At 29.0% G+C, this 14,882-nt stretch overlaps 1 protein-coding gene across 8 annotated transcripts in view; it reads left to right on the top strand.

Annotated features, from left to right (window-relative positions):
• LOC112680537 (glycogen debranching enzyme) overlaps window positions 1-14,882 on the top strand; it is a 26,495-nt gene extending 11,613 nt beyond the window's left edge. For 2 of the 8 annotated variants that reach the window (XM_025550656.1, XM_025550650.1), the window contains exons 2-21: window positions 656-937; window positions 5,322-5,425; window positions 5,493-5,724; window positions 5,790-5,973; window positions 6,619-6,753; window positions 6,825-7,043; window positions 7,351-7,589; window positions 7,658-7,870; window positions 8,267-8,449; window positions 8,654-8,783; window positions 8,886-9,009; window positions 9,789-10,054; window positions 10,115-10,437; window positions 10,510-11,451; window positions 11,519-11,735; window positions 11,792-12,155; window positions 12,219-12,436; window positions 12,545-12,730; window positions 12,797-13,015; window positions 14,016-14,114. In XM_025550656.1, the coding sequence (XP_025406441.1) occupies window positions 5,332-5,425; window positions 5,493-5,724; window positions 5,790-5,973; window positions 6,619-6,753; window positions 6,825-7,043; window positions 7,351-7,589; window positions 7,658-7,870; window positions 8,267-8,449; window positions 8,654-8,783; window positions 8,886-9,009; window positions 9,789-10,054; window positions 10,115-10,437; window positions 10,510-11,451; window positions 11,519-11,735; window positions 11,792-12,155; window positions 12,219-12,436; window positions 12,545-12,730; window positions 12,797-13,015; window positions 14,016-14,096 (4,569 nt within the window). In that variant the 5' untranslated portion in view covers window positions 656-937; window positions 5,322-5,331 and the 3' untranslated portion in view covers window positions 14,097-14,114. Of the gene's footprint in view, window positions 1-655; window positions 938-3,602; window positions 3,767-4,095; window positions 4,184-4,284; window positions 4,387-4,608; window positions 4,677-5,321; window positions 5,426-5,492; window positions 5,725-5,789; window positions 5,974-6,618; window positions 6,754-6,824; window positions 7,044-7,350; window positions 7,590-7,657; window positions 7,871-8,266; window positions 8,450-8,653; window positions 8,784-8,885; window positions 9,010-9,788; window positions 10,055-10,114; window positions 10,438-10,509; window positions 11,452-11,518; window positions 11,736-11,791; window positions 12,156-12,218; window positions 12,437-12,544; window positions 12,731-12,796; window positions 13,016-14,015; window positions 14,115-14,240 lie in introns of those variants that run through there. The other 6 variants (XM_025550652.1, XM_025550655.1, XM_025550658.1 and 3 more) reach the window with 6 other exon arrangements.

Here is a 14,882-nt window from a genome sequence, read left to right as displayed (position 1 = left end):
CGTTAGAAGAAAATGCATAAATCATGTATTTTATTCGGAAAAATCCGAATAAATAATCTAATGACCACGTTATCGAGTTGCAAGTGTTCACAGTAATTTGAAAGTTATAAATGCCTTTTAAAATGATAACACATGACATGTGCGAGTATAATGTGCCATTCTATAGATAATAGAAATATATAACCCATAGGCACTTCATAGATGCTTTTTTTAATGACTCACGAAATCGTTCAATCGTTCCCGTCGTATACTGAAATGATCTGATTAAAATTCCAAAATAAACAATCTACCTTTCTCTATTGAAATTGATAAGTTGGACAAATTTATCTTAAATTAAATAACATTTTATTTTTTATTAAAGTTCACTGAATGACTTATATCTCATTGATTATAAAGTAACGAGTATTATTAAAAATCGGTATTGAAGCATTAAGTTGAGATTGAGTAATCAATCGGAAGCCTAAAATTTAAGATTAGGAGAGAAACGGGACTGTATGTATAGACTAGTATGTATTTACGAATCTCAAAACCTACGCCTTTTTAAAACTCTGTACACCGTCGAAATGTGTCACAAAAGCGCGATCGAGCGAGGGATGCGCAGCGCTTACGGTATTTCCGTTTTGATTTTCTCTTATTGTTTTCGTGTGTCTTATAGTCCCTGTCCCTGCACGTGCAAACATAAATGTCCGGCAGCAACGGAACTGCAAAACGGGAAAAAATCCGAGGACAACCGTCTCGGAAGTTTTATAAAAATTTTCAAGCCCTCGGCTCGTTCGTCTGACGAAACCTCGTTAAACGGTTGCGCACTGCACCGTGCCGAAGTGCGTGCAACTCCGGGTAGTAATGGATGTAGCGTAGTTGAGATTTTCGCGGACGCAGCGAACGAGTGCGCATTGTGCAACCACGAACGGTCCCCCGCCGAGACGACTCTGCATCAGTGAGTCAAATTTCTTGTTTGTGTGTGTGTATACTAATGGTGTGTGTGTGTGTGTGTAAGCACGATCATTCCAAGAGCTGAGCGACTATTTTCTTCTTCTATTTCAATTTCAAAATCGATTTTTCATAGTATTTTTGGTATGACCGAAAATCTTGCTTCGGTTTGTACAATTTTCTTTATACAACACGTGGTTCCATATTAACGGATTGAAATCTAAACAGATTTTTAATAAACATAATAAAAAAATACATAATTCAAAAAACGTCATTTGCAGCTCGCCTATTGTGAACGTCCATTTGTTGTATCGATATGTTTGTTTTTGTGCTTTGTTATGTATCATCTTATTAATACCTGACGCGTGCTTATGGTTGAAATACGAAGTTGGCCAACTATCTAAAAATAACTCAAAATTTACTAGTTGAGTCTTACATTTTTTCAGATTTTTGTGTAGAAAATTTATTTAGCTGGCCGGCAATCGTTAATAATATTTTATTAATTAAATTCAGCCATATTACAGCTTACCTAATGACGGTGAGTTATCTTATACAATTATTAAAGCCTGAAAATTGCAATAACTCAAAAAAGCAATTATTCGAGAATAATATAAGTTTGTTATGAAAATTATAAAATTTGTAAAAACGTTGTTACACATTTTATTTTGAGCTTCATCGATGTGGAAATACCAGACTTAAAACATTCTTTCGGTGATAAATGTCTGAAATTGTTAACTATCAATATCTTAATATTCCTTTATTTAAATTTAATCAATTAATTTTAATACGTATATGATTTACACAATCGTGCTCATTATTGGTAAATATAGCTTTACGATTTATTGGAGTTTTTAACTTGAATGTCGGTGTAGGTGAAATGTATGGTTTATATAATATATAATCGATGATATCACCTTAATCCTGTTTGTTTTTATGTGACTACAAATTATATACAAATCAATAATCATGAGATGTAATATTGAGATAAAAGTACAGAACAAAACAAATTTTTGATACACATTAAGTACGTAATTCGTTTGGAGATAATTTACTCCAGGTAAATTATGACAAACGAATTTGGTTTATGGTTCAAGCATACCATCACTTTTTTTGGTAACCGATCACCATCACGTCGTGGCGCGATGCTCGGTTGTGATAATCTGGATTCCCGTATGTGAGTTACTGAACTAGGTAGTCTTAGCAGGAACTAAAATTGTGTGCAGTACACTTTGTATAGTACGAAATTAAAAATTTGAATTTTACATATTTTTAAAAGGGTAGTATGACAAAATCCTTAAGTGTGCAGTACGAAAAAGTATATATTTTAGCCTCTGTCTTTAAGGCACTTTTGAACCTTTCATAGCCATATGTCACCAGGAACATACTCGACGTCCTTTCACTCAGTGGCGTGGTGATGATATTATTTTGGAGCAATTGCTCCTTCGAAATGTTTAGTAGGTGGGTGGCCCCCCTGCCAAAAAATACTTAACAATAAGTATAACAATAATATAGATACATCATAACATCATATTAAATTTTTTAAGTAATAGTAAATATTTGGCGCACAAATGTACTGTATATGATCCGTTACACTAGAAACAATTGGTGCTAACTAATTGCAATACCAATGTTAACAACATTATTCAAAATTCACATACACTACATAGATCAAGATACAAGATAATTAATGAGTGTAATAAATTTACTAGATAATTAAGTAAATACATCTGATTATACAAATCAGTCTAATATACGTATATTTTTTAAATTGTAAACGTTTAATTATGGTGGAAATTCCGTTAGGATGAATAAAGGGTACCTCATGGTATATACATTTTTGCTCTTCACCAAAAATTAGTTCAACACGCCACTGCTTTCACTTATGTTCTTGTAGCATATTTTTGTCATTCTATCAAATTTAGGTGTAAACGCCATTAAACAGTGTTTGAAACGCACACAAAAAAAAACGCCTTGAACACACACCAAGTGGCACACTTGGACCTGGATTTAAGGAGAGGGCTTGTATTTACACAAAAGTAAAATAAATCCCAGAAAAAAATTGTTTCTTTTCAAACCTTTCAGTACTTATTGTCTCCCTTTACCCCTGAGCACAACTAAAGCTGACATTTTGGGAGGCTACCAAGGTCTCACAGAACCTCAGGGGCTACGCTCTCACACCCATTCTACTAATTCACATACAAACAAAATTTGTCACTACTCACTTGCTCCAGTTTAAATTTTAGCAAGAAGATAAAAAGACTCGATTTTGTGAACCAAATTTTGATTTCTGTATATTCCTAAGTAAAGCGAAAGCCATAATAAATTGAATACAAATAATTGTCAAACTTATATTTATTTCGTGTACCGAGAATATAGACAAATATGGTTAGATTTCATCACAATCTCAAACACAAAATTCTGAGATTCATTATTTTTAATCTGGGAGGTCTATGGAAATATTTATGGGGGGGGGCTATGACCCCTCGTTGTTACTTCCTGGCCACTGCACACGCACCGTAACTGTCTATCGGACACATGTTGAAATAGTAAAAAATAGTTATACACGTCGCGAACGATAAACGGCATACGTTATCACCAAACGGTTGTCGGCAGTGGATTATAAATAGCACTCGAGAGGCCAAATACCAGTTTACGTGTTGTTTTCGTTTAAAGGTTATCAGTTGCATTAGCTCGACTTTTACGACGCAGCGTACGAAATATTATTATTTATACGTGTGCACGCTTTTACCTGTCATTATTATTATAATTTTGTATATAATATTATTCGTTGTTTTCAAATGTTTTTCACTCTTGTTGCCGTTCCAGTATTATAAGAGTAAGTTTTCCACGTCGAATTTGGTCACTTGAAAGAACAAAATCCGCCACAGTCTTAACTTGCTGTTGTAGTAAACCACCGGGTAGCTAACATCCGCTAACATTATATCATGTATTGATACTAATGTGGCAAAACCGAAACGGAAACCAATATCAATACTTACTCGTATAGATATGCAGTTCCCACGGAACAGAGCCTATTTTCAATATCACAGAAACAAGCTTCCTTGTTCACATCTGGCAGAATCCCCATCGACCTTACTTTTATCCTAAATGGCTGCCTATAAATACGGTATCCATTTACCCATACATTTAGAATAGTAGAATGAATTAAACTAGTGTTAACTAATTACTCCGCTTACTGCACCGACGCTTATCTGGTCGTGAAGCCCGCGCGCCTCACATCGCCGCCAGCTCTGTGAGTCAATTTTTATTATTCTCGAACAGAGCTTAATTACTCTTTCCTCACACTTTCAATTATAAAATACTATCTTATTTGTATTAACCACATATTATATATATTTTATTCATTATTATACATATCTGTATAACTTTAAACCATCGTGTTTTGTCATTTAAACACCTTCCAACGACTCTACATCACAGACGTGAACCGTTCAAGTATTTATTCGTCAACGGTGTATTGCGTCGTCCTCTTGCAGAACGGCCCACTACACTGTTTAACTATCGGTTTTATAGATTATTTTTTTTCCATACTTCCGATTCTGGTTTTCTCGTATGCTCGCGTTTACGGGAAGCTTCAAAACGAAAATAATCATCACGCTCTTGGGTCTTAGTTGGGTTTTTTCAACTTTCTAAGCAACGAACGTCGTCCTGTTGTTCAAATCGGTGAATTACATGTCAACGAACTGCCCGTTTTACCTGTCTCCAATTGTTGAATTATTTCAGCGGTTAATAATAATATAAAAGATAAAACTTGTACAAAGTACAATATCATATTGTAGATGTATTAAAAATGTGTGCCAATAATAGGCGAAACTAGTTAGTCACCTTATTTTATGTTTTTATACTTTTGACGTGCATTTTTAATAACTCTACAATATACCAACCAGTGTATACAATTATTCATTCAATATATGTTAAAAAAAACCAAATTAATTTTTAGCTGTGTAAAAGTGTGTGTATATTGTGCGTTAAGTGTAAGCAATTATGTGACTGTACCACAGCAATAAGTCTAGTCTTCAATGTGATTTATAAATTATTTTTGCACCTATGAATACATTTCTACTCACTTGTAAGATTGAGGTTCACATAATGAGTTTTGATTTGTTTAAATTCACCAATGACTTGTGTTTTATCGGCCATCGAAATATTCGTTGTTGGTTTTATGTTTAAAGGTCAATCAGATTAGATTGTTGTTTTTAAAATGTGATTGTGTGTTATTTATAATGTTAATAATTAATTATTCCCCTTGGCAAAATTATGATTGTTCTAATTTTGTCTTTAATTGTTTTCATGATTTTTACATTTTTTTTCTTGTCAATTCAATCTCTATCTGATCTTCTCACATTTGGATTTACTAAATTATTTTACAGGGATAGAGCTATGGATGTCAAACCACCTAATAATCATCAAGTACGTGTTCTAACGTTAGAAGACGGTTACTTTCAAGATAATACTTTGTATCGTCTAAAAAAAGGTAAAATATAAATATATACTCATCTAATGTTTTGTATCTTTTGTTACATAATTTTTAACTTTTTTAGGGTGGTACTTAGAGTTTCGAGTGGGACCATCACTTTTTGGAAATGACATTGATCTATATACTAATATACCGTTAGAAGGGTGTAAGTTTGATAGAAAAACTTATTGTCGTCTGGATTGGATTAGAGAATGGTCTAGTGATGATATAACTAATGATGATTCTTCACTATCATGTCTTCTTCAGATGAATGAAGCTGGTTCCTTTCATTATTACTATGAATTTAAAGGACAAAAGTAAACTTATTGTATTAGTTAAGAGTTTTAAGTACTTGATTCAAAAATATATATTTATTTTTAAGGAAAGGAAGTGGTTATATATGTGTTGATCCAAATTTGGTAGCTGAAGGTAAAGAAATTCCACTGGAATCTTTGCAAACTGTTTCTGTTTTGGCAAAATGTTTGGGACCGTTGTCTTCGTGGAAATCAAAGTTGCGCGTTGCAAAAGAATCTGGATACAACATGATTCATTTTACACCTATTCAAGTACAATTTGAAATAATTTTAATAATTTTCCAATATCTGTTAAGTTCATTTATGTTTCTGTCCAATGCTTATTAAATTCAATCAGTTGCATTATTTTTTTTATAGTAATTACTAATTTTCTTAAATTTTTATTTATTTTAGTTATAATTAAATATTTCAATTATATATATCAATAAGTTATTATATAAGTTATTTATTAATTACTTATTTGAAACTTTATCCTAATGATAAATAATAAATAAACAGAACTTAAAAATAAATTTGAATCAGTTTTCTTTAGGTAATAATAGGTAATTATAAAATTAACAGTATTAAACTGTTATAAACGCTAATAAATTAGTTGTATACTCTTGTTATTATGGATTTTTTTTATGCTAGGTATTCAACATTTATTTAAAATAAGTCTTATATCTAGTAAATTATCTAATTGTTTAAAAATGTATAATTAGGTAAGATATGTTTAAAATGTTAATAATGAAACATCATTGTTTGCTAAACCAGGGTAGGTTAGTTTACTAATATTGCTTTATTAGTATTAGTAACCATATTAATAAAGCATGAAGGCAATTTACTAGGTAAACAATAATAATTAATAATATATAGTATAAAAATGATTTAATATTTAGATATTTCTATTATTTATAGGAACTTGGAGGTTCAAGATCATCATACAGTTTGCAAAATCAATTGGCTTTGAATCCATCTTTCAATGATAATAAACATGTAGTTACATTTGATGATATTAGGACTTTGACCGAAGAAATTGAAAAAGAATGGAATGTAATATTTAAGTTATATTTAACATATATTGTTTAACATACATATAATCAAGATTTAATATTTCATCTTAGGTATTGAGTTTATGTGATATAGTTTTAAATCATACAGCCAATGAGAGTCCCTGGCTAATGAAACATCCTGAAAGCACATATAATTTAGTTAATTGTCCATATTTAAGACCAGCATACTTATTAGATTATATTTTGTATAATTTTACTGTTGAAGTTTCTAAAGGTATGTGGGAATACTCTGGAGTACCTGTCATCGTGGATAATGAAGAACATCTTGGGGCGAGTATTTCAAATTTGTTTAATTAGTTAATAATTCTATTTGATTGTTCTTACTTACATATAAATGTGACAATAGATAAATAAAATATTAGATATTGTAGAAACATTTATATTAATTAGTTTTAGGCTCAATTTGTATTTTTAAATTTGAAATATGTATTTAAATTAACTTAAGTTTATATTTACATTTTTTAATCATCTCTCCTATATAGATAAAACTATGATATCCATTTACAATAATTCAGATTATTTATTTGTTTTTTTTTAAGATAACTGTTTTGATTTTATACTTTATTCATTTTTACAGTCAATAAGACATGCATTATTAACAGTTTTATTACCAAGGGCAAAAATCCATGAACTGTTTCAATTAGATGTTGACAAAATTGTAAATGAATTTCAAAATAGAGTTCGTACTGGCCCTCCTCCATTAGCTAATAAATCAGAAATTAATGAAGAAATAACACTTATACCGGACCAAGAGTACCGCCGTTTAGGAGCTACAATTGATATGAATAAAGCATTGAAAATATACAACATTTATAGGTATGTTTAACTGAATAATACATATTTATTTTATTTTATTATAACTATTTTTAAAATAAATATTTTAGAAGTGATTGTTTTGATGAAGATACTAGACTTCAACGCTGTAGTTTTGAATTAAAACTTAAATTAGAAACTTTGAACAAAACAGTATTTGATGAAATTCAAGGGCATTTGGTGGCTGCAATAGACAATTGTATTGCTGGAATTAGATATTTTAGAGTCCAACCAGATGGTCCTAAGCTAACCAGTGTTTCCATCACTAATCCTCTAGTACCAAGGTAAAAATTAAATACTACTAAATAAATACAATCAGTCTTATTCTATAAGGCTAATCTTCAGCAAACCAAAATAGATAATTATTTTTAATGTTATAAAATAGAAAAAATAATAGTAATAAAAAATACATATGTATATTGATAAATGTGAGAATTTATTTTTTAATAACAGTAGCAAAAAATGTATGGAATTATAATTTATTATAATATATTAATTTATAGTTAAAAAAAATGAACTTTTTATTTGAATCACTTCATTTTTTTTTCAATTCCCGCATAAAATGCTTTCCCACTTAAGGCATTCTAGTGAGGTGGTCCCTAAAAGACCGTCTTAAAAATAGTTTTACTGTAGTTATGAATTTAATTTGTGTGTTTTTAATTTTTAATGTTTATGTTCAGATATTTTAAAGACTATGAGGGTCACAGTGCTGATGAGGTATTATATTCTCCCAATGGACAATATGTAATGGCTCATAATGGATGGGTGATGGGTGGTGATCCACTTAAAAATTTTGCTGGGCCTGACTCCAATACTTATTTACGCAGAGAATTAATTGCTTGGGGAGATAGTGTCAAATTGAGGTAATTTACATTTTATTGTATTTAAATTCATCAAATAATTATTAATCATTTCGGTATTAAAATATAAGTAATTTTAATGTAAATATTGTATATCAATATACTGTGAATCATAATTTTTTTGAATATGTCAATAATTATATTCCATGTATATTATACTGCGATAATTGTAATTTATTTTTATACCGGATAATTGGTTGGTTTTAGATATGGTGATGAACCCAAAGATTGCCCTTTTCTTTGGAATCATATGCGACGTTATGTGGAACAAACTGTTACAATGTTTCATGGTGTCAGATTAGATAATTGCCACTCAACACCATTACATGTAGCTGAAGTAAATTGATGAATTATTTTCTAGCATTTAAATCTATATTATAGAAGAAGAAAAACATATTTTATTTTATTTTATCTTATTTTTGATACTTTGTTAATTTAGTATTTGCTTGATGCTGCTCGAAAAATTAGACCAGATTTGTATGTTGTTGCCGAATTATTTACAAATTCAGATGCCACTGACAATATATTTGTTAATAGACTAGGAATTACATCACTTATTCGAGGCAAGGAACATTTTATATTATATTTTATTAATGGTTTAATATCTTTGATAAATTCTTGAACAAAGTACTAGTTACTATCAAAGCTAGGCTTGAATTTAAATCATCCACAACTGCTATATCAATTACTTAAAAACTAGATGTTTAACATAGTTAATTCAAAATTTCTGAACTATTAATTATTATTAGGCTTAAGGACTTCTCTAGAAAATATGCAAATATGCTTTAAAAAGAATCAAATAAATATACTTTAAATATACTCTAAATGTTTTCAATTTTACTGAAAAATAGACTTATACTATTAGACATTTTATGTTTTCAAATATAAATCTGTAGTGGTTATTTGAAAGAAAATTTTTATATTTTGAAAAGCTTCGATCCTCATCAACAGAAAAAATTGGTGCATTTTAACAAAATACCAGATCACCATTTTTTAGATCTTCAGGTAATAAAAAAAAAATTAATAAGTGGCATACACTAAGATATATGAGTAGGTATGATATAATATAACCTTTTATAGCACTTAAAAGCAAAATACCGCTAAAATATACTCTAAAAATTTAAACTTTTAATATATGCCAAATAAAATTTATGATTGAGATTCTTTACATCATGAATAATACTTCTATTTGACTTATTTTATTAGTCTTTCAAAAAAAAAATATGCAAATGATAGAAGTCTCTAAACCTAATTATTACTAATAAAATTAGTACTGAATGCTCTATACATTTAAAAATGTTAATCATAATAAGTAAAAAATGTTGTGTGCTTTAATTTTTAGAAGCTATGTCTGCTTGGGACTCACATGAACTAGGACGTTTGGTTTACCGTTATGGCGGAGACCCTGTGGGTGCATTTATCAAACCACTAGAACAACCTTTACGTCCTACAATAGCACATGCTCTTTTCATGGATCAAACTCACGATAATCCATCTTCGATTGAAAAACGTTCAGTATATGATTTACTTCCAAGTGCAGCTTTAGTTTCAATAGCATGTTGTGCAAGTGGAAGTAATATGGGCTATGATATATTAGTTCCACATCATGTAAGCTAAATTAAATTTAAAAAATTATTATTACATCTCTCATGACTGCCTTATTTTCAGATTCATGTAGTTGATGAAGAAAGGCAATATATGAATTGGTCAGATGAGGAAATCAATATTGAAACAGGAATAGTAGCAGGTAAAAAAGCATTGAATGAGCTGCATTATGATCTCGGAAAACGTGGATTTGATCAAGTGTATGTAGATCAAATTGATTCTGATATTGTTTGTGTTACACGTCATAATGGCAAAACACATGATAAAGTTGTACTTATGTCTTACACTTCCTTTTCAACACCATCCAACAAAAATGGATTAGGAAAAGGCATTACTGTTAATGGAAAAATAGAAGAAATACTTATTGAAGCTTCATTGGAACTCAAGTGAATTGCTTTATTATTATAATAATTTAGTTTAAAGCATTTTGAAATAATTTTATATCATTACTATTTCAGGTTAAAAGGCATCGAAAAAGAATTTGTTAAAGATGTAAATAAGATCAATGGGCTTAAAAATTTTAAATTAAATTTAAAGCAAAATATTAGTCCTAAAGAATGTGCTATGTTAGAAATAATACCTTCAGATGATAAATCTATAAGATTAAATTTCACTTCAAATTTTAAGCCGGGTTGTGTAGTAGCAGTCAGCATTTCAGCAATAGAAAAAACAAAATTAGCTGTTAACCATTTACTAGCCGATATTAATTTAGTACAAGCAGTGAGTCGTTTAACCTTAATGGACATGAATCATATTTTGTTTAGATGTGCTGAAGAAGATGAAGGAAAGGTGTATGATGTACCAGGATATGGTAAACTGGTGTATTGCGGGCTACAAGGATTCATGTCAGTTTTAGATAATATTGTTTTAAATAATGATCTTGGCCATCCTTTATGTTCCAATCTTCGTAATGGTTTTTGGATTTTGGATTATATAGTTGGACGTTTAAAATGTAAAGAATTTGAAAATAGCTCATTATATCAATTTGGAGACTTTTTAGAACGATACTTGCAACCCATAAGAAATTTGCCATCATATTTGGTTCCATCATTTTTTGAATTTTCCCTCAGAAAAATATATAATGCTTTATTGAATCGAACATGGTCATTGATGCCTGGAGATATCAAAAATGGTTCTACATTTTGTAAGAGTTTAGCTCTTGCTTCAATACAATTTGCAGGAATAGTAAAGTCTAGTCCACTTCCAACTTTATCGCCAAATCTTTTAGCACCTTTACTCAGAACACAAATTGGACTCAATGGCAAAAATATACCAGAATGTGTATCACTTGCAGCTGGATTGCCTCATTTTTCTAGTGGCTACATGCGGAATTGGGGCAGAGACACCTTTATTTCTTTGAGAGGATTACTGTTGCTAGTTGGAAGATATGAAGATGCCAAGTAAAACATTGTATTCAGTTAATTATTTATTAAAAATCTATTTTAATTTAATGTTATATATTTTTAGATTCATCATTTTAGCTTTTGGAGGTTGTTTAAGACATGGTCTTATACCTAATTTGTTAGATGGAGGCCAAAACCCCCGATATAATTGCCGTGACGCTGTATGGTGGTGGTTGTATATAATTCAGCAGTATGTTGTAATGGTTCCTGGAGGCATAAGTATTTTGGATGATCCAGTTAATAGAATTTTTCCAACTGATGATTCTAAACCAACATCAGTGGTAAGGTTTAGGTTTCAGTATATTTTATGTATATTTTATTTGAATTATTTTATCAGGAACAACCACTGTATGAAGTTATTCAAGAAGTTATGTCAATACATTTTCAAGGTCTATGCTTCCGTGAGCGTAATGCTGGAATTGCAATTGACGCACACATGAAAAGTCCAGGCTTTGACAATCAAATTGGAGTGCAACCTTTAACAGGCTTTGTTTTTGGTGGTAATGAATGGAATTGTGGTACATGGATGGATAAAATGGGCTCTTCAGATAAAGCTGGTAACAGAGGACGACCAGCTACTCCTCGTGATGGATCAGCTATAGAGTTGGTTGCATTATCAAAATCAGTTATTGGATGGTTAGCTAAATTGAATAAAACTAATCAGTTTAAGTATTCAGGGGTCAAGCGTAATAATAAAGACGGTATGCTACTTGAACCAAATTTCAATAAATTTAGCTAAAGTCAATATTATTTATTTATTTCAGGATCTGTAACTGAATGGACATATGAAGAATGGAACAAAAAGATTCAAACAAATTTTGAAGCTTACTTTTGGATACCAGTGGACAAAAGTTCTCGTAACCAAATTGAACCTCACCCAGAACTTATTTATCGCAGAGGTATTTATAAGGATACAGTTGGTGCTACAAATAAATGGGGAGACTATCAACTGCGATGCAATTATCCTGTAGCAATGGTAGTGGTAAGTTGAATGGCATTAGCAACAACTTTATCGTATTATTTATTTATTCATTAAACATTTATTATATATATATATATATATATATATATATATATATATATATATCAGGCTCCAGAGTTATTTAGCCCAGATAACGCTAGAATAGCATTACAAACCGTGTCTGATGTACTTCTTGGGCCACTTGGTATGAAAACACTTGATCCATGTGATTGGGCATATGATGGCTTTTACAATAACGATAATGATACTACAGATTCAAAAGTAGCCAATGGATTCAATTATCACCAAGGACCAGTAAGAGTTAACAGTTATCTTATTATATAGTAATTATTAGTTATTAAAATTTCAAATATTTTGTAGGAATGGTTATGGCCTGTAGGTTTCTTTTTAAGGGCTAAATTAATATTTTCTTCAAATAAAAAAGAAACTTCATCGGAAATCCAAGGTATTTTATCTAAACATTACGAGCATATTAAAACATCTATTTGGAGAGGTTTACCTGAATTAACTAATAAAGATGGAGCATTTTGTGCTGGATCGTGTCCTACTCAAGCCTGGAGTGTTGCTTCTATTCTTGAGGTAATTCAATATGAAAAGCAATATACTGCATAAATTGTACTACAGTTTCAAACTAATTTATATTATACTTTATTAATTTTATAAGCTTTAAGTTCATATTTGATTATTATTTTATAAATAAATTATTATTATTTATTTTACTCATTGCATTGCTTTAATTTATTAACCAGCATGAAAATTCATTTAATTTGAATATTAATATAATTGGTGTAATTACTAAGTAATGGTTAACTATTGTTTTATTTAAATTTAATAACATAATAACCATCTTACGTTCTATTAAATATTGAATGTTATAGTTATTTGATTTTTAATGTTATAGTTTGATATATCTGATTTAACCTTAACTAAATAAGACTTACATTTTCTTCTGCTCGGAGGTGGAAAAATTTTTTTAAAAATATGGTCAAAATACTGTAAGAATAATGAACTATACATTATGTTTTATTCATATAAGTGGAAGCCACAATACACTTATTAAAAAGTTCTAAATGTAAAATGATATGTGGGTAAAAAATAATTGGATTTAATATTTCTAAAACCAATTAATTAAAATAACGAATATGGAAATATGTAAAATGTAAAGTCTTATACTGTTAATTAGTAAATATACATATTTAAAATAAGTAAATTAATAAACATTTTTTTTTTTCATGAAGTTTACAAATTTCACTAAAAGAGTTGATTGTAGTGTAACTTAACTACATTATAGTACATTCTATGTATAATTAACATATTACTTTATTAACTTTTACAAGTATTTTTTATTTTATGTACTTAGCATAGTTCATAAATTAATTATATTTTTAGATCATTAAAAATCAAATTAAGAATTCTGCTAAATTATTTTTTCAAATCTTAAATATAATCATTAATCATTAGAGATCCAATATTTTAATTCTTATTGAAGAATTTTAATTTTAAGATCTAAAAATATGAAATAATTTTAAAGTTTTAACAATGTTGCATGATTATTTTATGTTTATTATACTCTTTATAGTTACATCATGAAAAATGTATTATTGAAGATTGTAGTATTGCATCTACTGTAATGTCAACATTGATTCGAAAAATATTTTAAACCATAATACTACTAATAAATAAATTATTTGTATTTATTTAACAAAAAACAATTAAGTACTAATTTTTTAACATTAATATATATATTATACTTATATGCTATAGTCATTTGTGTATTATAATGTGTATGTATACTTTTTTTCAGGCACTGCTGGCCATTACGAATTTAAATCAAAACTAAAATTAATTCACAAATGTGTAATTATTTATTATTTGTATACTATTATCACAGTGAAAATTATTATGGAAGTTAAATATGAATATATCGACTGGAAACCAGGGACTGATAGAAATACTTTTTTTGCCAAATATTTGTTTTAAAAACTAAATTGTTAATTTTATGGAGTAGATTTATTTATGATACTGTTGAATTATTAAGAAATTTATGATTTTTTTTTTCTGTTTTTATTATAGCATAACATTAAATGTATTTAGCACAAGTTGAATAATAATAATTATAATTTTAAAAATTTGATACCACCTGTATTTGAAGATTAAAATTATTTGAATGTCTGTTTTAATGATACAATTTTCACTGCTATATTAACATGTATTTTTTATATTTATTAGCTTCAACTACTTAATACACTTTTCAGTTGTATGAAATAAAAATTATTGTACAATTTTTATTTCATACATCTGATATATGTCATGAGTAAAATATTTGTTGTTATAATAATAATTATCATAACAGTTATAGAACTTGTAATAATTATGATTATAGTAACTATAAAATACTAATTTTGAAATAAAGTCTAATATTTTGATCTACGTTATCTATCATAAA

This window comes from Sipha flava, unplaced genomic scaffold, assembly GCF_003268045.1.
Source record: "Sipha flava isolate LNK unplaced genomic scaffold, YSA_version1 177_pilon_pilon, whole genome shotgun sequence".
Taxonomy (NCBI): domain Eukaryota; kingdom Metazoa; phylum Arthropoda; class Insecta; order Hemiptera; family Aphididae; genus Sipha; species Sipha flava.
The sequence above is the reverse complement of the archived record's forward strand: the minus strand, read 5'-3'. Positions and strand labels throughout refer to the sequence as shown.